We start from the raw sequence: 7,386 nt of genomic DNA, 5'->3' as shown, positions 1-7,386 counted from the left end.
GACTTTGACTGGGCCCGACTTCATTTACCTCTCCGGTCAAAGCATTGTCTGTGCCTGTGTACCATACAGGCTCTGTGCTGGACCCTGTGGAGCATCAAGGACATCTGAAGAATCTCCCTCGGGGTGAAGGAGTCCCTCCCCTACATTCACAGGCACCGTAATGCAACTGACCAGTATGCTGATCCTAAGCTCCTGCGGACTCCAAAGGATCCAGCAACACAGGAGGTGGTTTCCCACATTCCTTGAGGTTCAGCTGCCCTCTCACTGAGTTTGAGGCCAGTATCCCTTGTGGGGACCGCATAGCCTGTAACCCCTGTGCACTGCGTACTTTTGCATGTGCATATGCTTGTTGGCAATTCCCCCGCTTGTGCATTGGACTCCGTGTAGTCCTGACCCAGAGCAGTATTTCCAGAAAAGAACTCCAGCCTCCTTGCACCGAATGCTCTGTGGGTTGGTACTTTGTGATCTTGCTCAAGGTCCCCTTGCGACTCCTGGTCATTCGGCCTGTGGGTCCTCCAGAGAGTCATCTTGAAATCTGTTGGGCTTTCCTGGTTGCTCCAGACGTGCCCTGACTCCCAATTGATTTGTGAGTCCCCTGAACCTTGCTGGTCTACACCGTAACCCGATTAACCTTCCTGCGCGGGTTGCTGTTGCCAAGGCTTGTTGGTGCTCCAGCCAGACATCGACCCCTCAGCACTCCTTCATGGGATAGCTCGCATCCGGCTCCTGTTTGTCCTCATCATCTCCTGGTCCTCGTGGCTGCAGAGTCAAGTATCCCTTCTTCGCACCTGAAGTACCAGACATCGGCAGGCATTCGACTACCGAGACCTAGTCACCCAGAAGTGACTCAGACTTTGTCCCCTCTGCTTTCAGGTTCCTTCCATCACGAATCCACCCTTGGGTTCTGATTGACACTTTCTTCCTTCCCAGCAGTAGCACTCCTTTGAAGCTCCCCAATGAAAAAGACAGCAGTTTTCAACACCACTTCAGACGTATGCATTCGACATCCCTGGGATAGGTAACTCTGGTACTCCGGTATCCACGGGTGGGGTGGCTCTCCAACCTCCTAAGTTCCAAAGGGTTTCTTCAAAGTCCACGGAGAAGGGTACTTAAACTTTAAAATTGTAACTGTGACTTCCCCATAGAATTGTACGGAGCCTGCGGTTGTATTAGCACACTGCACCTGTCCTCCGTGGGGTCCCTATCTAATCACCTTGGGTGGTTCCTTGGGGTCCCAGTGATTCTACGTGTTCTAGACACTGCCTCGACTCAAGTCGTGGTTTTTATACCACTATTTTAGTATATGGTTTGGTCTCTCCCTGGAGCCCACTGTGTATTTTGCTACTTACAACAGTTTCTTTACTAAAGTTTTGTGTGCTTTGTGTTGCATCTTTGTGTAAGGGATACCAGAGAGTGTTATATAGGTAAATACATATTTTTATAACTACTGTGTGGTTCTCCTTTCATTTAATTGGTACTAAAGATGATATTCTGGTAAAAAAAAAGCTGTTTTACATTCCTTCAAGATTAAGCCTGAAGGCTGCTTTCCACAGCTACCACGAGGATAGCTTTCTAAAGGTTATCTTTGACCTCATACATCATAAGGGTCATTTGGACTGGTGCAAGGTGCCCACTTTAATTAGTGGACACCATATACCAGGCCAACTTCTCACATTGGTGATAGCGGTGGGATTCAAGCCTGCATTGTTTTACCAGATACATCTTTGTATTGATTAACTGAAAACCACTAAGTACTAGGTGCATCTAATACCAGCTTAGAATAAGTAAGTTCTACTGAACTTAGGGTTGGGTAAGTCAAGGGTCTAGCACACCTTTCTCCAACATAAGAGACTTTAGTTTCCCACTAGGTTAGGTAGATGCATACACCACACCAAACTTAGGTCATTAGGATGGCGGGCGAACTTTATCCGCCTGCTATCCTATCGGGAAATGGGATCACCCACCATAAGGGCGGGGGTCCCGTGGGGGGGCCATTAGGATGCACCCGCCACAGTGGCGGGTGCATCCTGCATTCCTATCATTGTGGCGGGCGGTGCACTCAGCACCGCCCGCCACAATGCCAGGAAGGCATGTTGTGCACTTCCATGCACAACATGGAACTGCAGGGGGGTACCATAGGTACCCCCCATGTGCACCCCTGTAGTCTCGGGGGGCCCGCAACGGGCCCCCGCAAGCAATCACCGCATGCTTTCCCGTGGCGGCAAAGGCATGTTTCCGTACCCATGATAATATGGCGGGCTGTGTCTGACAGACACCGCCACCATATTAAACTCTTTTCCTCCCGGTCAACTTGTTGACCAGGCGGAAAAGCGACGGACGTTCTCTCCGTCCGCCGCGGTCCCCCCGCCATAGTAATATGGCAGGGGGGAAATGGGTGGCGGGCGGGGACGGATCTCGGGCGGATCGCCACCGCCCGAGATCCTAATGGGCCCCTAAGTATGTCTTCTAAAGGAGAAGCCTCCAGTGGCTATCTGCCTTCTAGTTACAATGAGTTTACATTCCAGGAATTGAAAGCCATGTGTGTCTCTAGAAAGTTGAAAACTGGGAGAAATACCAACACTCAATGCCTCATTGAGGTGTTACTGTTAGATGACCTTAGGAAGACCGTTGGGTCAGATGAACAGGAAAGAGTGGGTGGGGCAGGGAATGAAGACAGATCAGGAGGTGACACCTTTTACGACCTAGATTCAAACCCTGGCCTGGAGGGTCAAGATGATTCCAACCTGGAAAACACAGATCTTCAGGGAGATGTTGGAGAAGGCCAAAATGGCCCTCTCTTCACTCCTCCTGGAAGAGTGCAGAGTTTACCAAGGAGATCTAGATCTCCCTCTGCAGAGTCACATCACTCAGGACAGTCTGTGGGGACCTCTGTAACTAGCAAGAGGGACGATTCCTTAGACAGGAAGTATCAACTGCTTGTTATGTTATGTTATAAAAATGTATTGAGCGCACAAATACCTAGGACTGTGAATAAGCCCAGAAGTGGCGTCTAGTTCTGAAATAGCCAAGTTTTTAGCCCTTTTCTGAAGATGGTAAGTGACCTTGCCGTTCTGAGCTACCTAGGGAGCATGTTCAAAAGTTTAGCAGTACAATACGAAAGGGTACATCCTCCCCAGTTTAAGGGCCGTATCCTTGGAACTTTCATGAGTCTGGCACCAGTGGAGGGTAGTTGTCTGGCCGGTTCATACCAGGCAAAAATATCTCTAAAGAAATCTTGGACCTGAGTTATTCAGCGCCTTATAGGCTAGGCATAGTCATTTGAATTTAATTAGTTGTTCCACCGGAAGCTAGTGGAGTCTTAGAATTTCTTTGGCTACAGACTCGTGCTAGTCTGGCAGCTGCATTTTCTCCTGTCTGGAGCTTTTTTTTATATTGCTTCTTCATATTCAAATAGAGCCCATTGCAGTAATCCAGCTTTGACTGTATAAGCGTTGTTACAACTGTCCTTCATGAATCAGTAGGGATGTAAGGTAGAATCTTCTTGAGTTTCTTTATCAGAAAGTGGGAGGCCGACACAATGACATTGGTCTGATGTGATAGAGTTAATTTGTTATCAGTCAGTACTCTCACATTTTTTGCTTTCTGAACTGATATTGGTGGTTCACCCATCTCCGCTGGCCACCAGAGATTGTCCCATCTGGGTTACAGGTTTCAAAGATTACTACCTTGGTCTTCTCAGAATTGAGCTGAGGACAATGTTTTCCCATCCATCTGTTTATTTCCCTCATGCAGTTTTGAAACTGTAGTGTAGGGGAGGCTTGATCTTTATAGGCTGCCACCACTATCTGTGTGTCATCAGCGTAAGACAGCGTGTTTCGTTCCTTTTGTAACTTTCTCAAGGCTAGATTCAGGTAGAATATCTCCAGCCAGTCAAAAACGGTTACTCACGCTTATTTAGAGCAGAGCAATAAGACATCCAGGCTCAATTAAGCCTGTCAACGATACTAATTCAAGCAGAATTATGTAACTGAAATGTTACTGGCTGTACGATCCAAAACCATGTAATCACATTGAGTTCACATTTGTCATACGAAGGACAGTTTATGTGGAACGCCGGTGGTCACCACGGATGCACCAAGGGCTTACTATGGTTCCTATCAACACTGGGGATCACTCATCCAAACCCTCAGTAAATTTCTTACTGATTTGGAAGCGGGTACTAATTGTCTACTTACATGCCTTTGGATGGCACAGCCCATAACATTTCAGTTACATCATTCTGCTTGAATGAGTATTGCTGACAAGCTTCATTGAGCCTGGATATCTTATTACGCTGCTTTGAACAAGCGAGAATTACCATGTTTTACACGCTGGAGATATTCTACCTGAATCAAACCTTGAGAAAGTCCCAAAAGGGATGAAACACGTGTCACCTCAGACCATCCACCAAGAAACAACAATAATATATCTACAAATTATCACTAAACTATTGTACGTACTTGCATTCAAGGAACTGATAAACAACTATGTTTAGATTGAAGATGTGATGTGTTATTTTTTGTGATACGGCTTTGACGTACAAATAGAATTTCACTTACTTGAATATTTGAAGTTGCTAATGATTTCAAAGGCGTCGTCTCTATACTATATAAGCAATATGAGTGTTGTATATACCATGACGTATTAATGCACCTATTAAATGAACCTAAACATACATGGTTGAAGATATTTCTACATAATGAGTATGAGTGCTCCACTATTTTGTATTCTTTGTTGATAACTGGCCATGGGAATTTCTCAGGTGCAGATCTACACATTGTGGCAACAGGTGTGTTATAGTGTTAGAGCACCATTGTTGGTTTTATAGCATAAAGCTCGAATTGAGAGGGATGTACAACTAAGGAATCACTGTTGGCATTTTGCTTCAAGAATTTCTTAAGGCGCTCCATCCAGGGGAAAGATACAAAAAGGTATCACTGAGTATATCTAGTCTAATAAGACCGGACCAATATGCATTCAGTTTCCCCCCTCAGGTAAAGAGAATGAGTGGTATAATCTTGGATCCCTCCCTTCCTCGGTACAGTATACCAGCTTCCTCTATTAACAGTACTGCATCCACCTTTTACTGGTTTACCTTTCTTTTCTGTTCTTCCCTTTTCTCCACCTTCCTTCCCCACCGTCCATCCAGTTCTCCTGCTCTGGATCCTAATGCCCGCTAAAGCGGAGACTGAACCCGGCATGCCACTCTCAGAGCAAGAGTACACGTCATTCTTCTCTACCCTGAAGCCGGATTGGAGAGCCAAGCTCGCTTGCAAAATAAGGAATGTCAGCGGATGCAACCACCATAAAGTGCATCGCTTGGACCTGTATGAGAACCATGGTGTCATTCCCAAAGGTGAGGAGGCAGGTTGAGACCAAAGTTCTTGCATATCATCTCTACTATGCCTGGAACCCAGGGACTAAAGCAATACAGACTACGGTGTGTTTTGTTTCAGTAACTTCTGTATATAGTGCATAATCCCAGGAATCTAGCTTTAAAGTGCATAGGGCCATATGTGTCAAAAAAGAGTTTTGCGATTCTCAAATTGCGATTTTTAGCAAATCGCAATTAGAAAATCGCAAAATGCAATGTATGTAGGATTTGCTAACAAGTTTGCGAATCCTACATATTCCTTATTTACAAATCGCAAATTGAGATTTGCAAATAAGGAATACCTTCCCATTCATTCCTATGGGCTAGGAGGCCCATAGGAATGAATGGGAAGACATTCTCAATTTGTGATTACCAATTAAAGAATCGCAAATTAAGAATGCAATTTCAAGGTTGTATGGGTGCCAAAAGGACACCCTGTTGCACTCCTGAAATATGCATGTGTGCACATTTTGTGCACATACATGCCCTAAGGGCATGTATGTGCGACATATGGCACTTTAAAAAAATCAAAAAGGTGCTTTTTTAAAGAAAATCGCAAATTGCCACCAACTTGAAGTTGGTGGTTATTTGCAATTCCTTAAGGCCAAATATCACATTTCTGGTGCTTCCAGAATTGCATTTAAGGAATCGCAATTTTCAATTCCGTAATTGCATTTGCAAAATAGAGAATCTCAAATTTTTTCAATTCTCTATTTTGCGATGGCCTTTTGGGATGATACATCCCAAAAGGCTTTTTCCAATTCTCAAACGGGCCGATTCTAAGAAACTGACTGTTTGCAAACGGGAAAAAGGCTTGATACATGTGGCCCATTATCTCTACAACCAATCATCATCAATATGGTACAGTTAAATCATATAGAAACAATATAGCAGAAAGATCAACCTGTGTGTGTATCTGTGTCTGTGTAGTGGAAGGGGCGCTAGTAAGCTAGACTAAGCAAAGGGCAATGTTTAAGTAAGAAATGAAAATGTAAGGTTTTTATATATAAGGCAGAAAAAAGAGACGTATTGCATTTATAAATTGTCTGAGCAAGATAAGGCAGCATCTTAGAAAATCATTATCAGCCTGATTCATCATTCTCCCGTTTTGCGAGCCCCTAATAGCGATTCATAACAAATCGCTATTAAGGACTTGCAAAACGGGATTCATGTAGGAATTGCAATAAATATTGTGATTCCTACATGTTCCTTATTTGAGAGTAGCAAATTGCTAATCGCAAATAAGGAATAACTCCCCATGCATTCCTATGGGCCAAAAGGCCCATAGTAATGAATGGGGAGTATTCCTTATTTGCGATTACCAATTAGCTAATCGCAAATAAGATAGCGATTTAAAGGGTGCCAGGGGTGTCCAAAGGACACCCTGTAGCACCCCTTAAATGCAAATTGAAACAGGTGTTGCGCACACACATGTCCAAAGGACATGTGTGTGTGTGCAACATGCAACTTAGAAAAATGCTTTTAAAAGCATTTTTCTAAGTTTTCGCTATATACCACGAGGTTTGACCTCGCGGTAAATAGCGGGCCGAAATTGCAAATTCGCAATTTTTAAATGGATGATGAATTGCATTTAAGGAATCTCAAATAGAGATTCCTTAAATGTAATTCCTCGCAAAATAGCGAAATCGCTATTACCGATTTTTGCATTTGGGATGATGAATCCCAAATGTAAAAATAGCACTCGCAAAGGGCCAGATTCTCAGAATCTGGCCCTTTGCGAGCCGATTTCGGCTTGATGGATCAGGCTGTATGTTGCAGGATTAATAAAAGACCAGAGTAAGGCTGCAGGACCAAAACACATAGGGGAGACTTTTCTGGCTTCCCAGTGCAGCCCTCCCAGACTCAATGTAATGCACATTTCTGTACCAGAGAGGGCTTGCTGCTAAGTATACACAGCAAAGGCATTATAATATGTTGGTGAAAAATGTGTTGGCGTATACCAGTCTGACAGCACAGACTTGTGAATTTACTATTTGATAAATTCCCAAATT

At 44.3% G+C, this 7,386-nt stretch overlaps 1 protein-coding gene across 1 annotated transcript in view; it reads left to right on the top strand.

Annotated features, from left to right (window-relative positions):
- Nucleotides 1–5,199: 5,199 nt before the first annotated feature.
- Nucleotides 5,200–7,386, top strand: part of ACRBP (acrosin binding protein) — a 182,940-nt gene continuing 180,753 nt past the window's right edge. The window contains exon 1 of the mRNA XM_078652948.1: nucleotides 5,200–5,356. Within this exon, the coding sequence (XP_078509074.1) occupies nucleotides 5,200–5,356 (157 nt within the window). The remainder of the gene's footprint in view (nucleotides 5,357–7,386) is intronic.

This window comes from Lissotriton helveticus, chromosome 7 (assembly GCF_964261635.1).
Source record: "Lissotriton helveticus chromosome 7, aLisHel1.1, whole genome shotgun sequence".
Taxonomy (NCBI): Eukaryota; Metazoa; Chordata; class Amphibia; order Caudata; family Salamandridae; genus Lissotriton; species Lissotriton helveticus.
The sequence above is the reverse complement of the archived record's forward strand: the minus strand, read 5'-3'. Positions and strand labels throughout refer to the sequence as shown.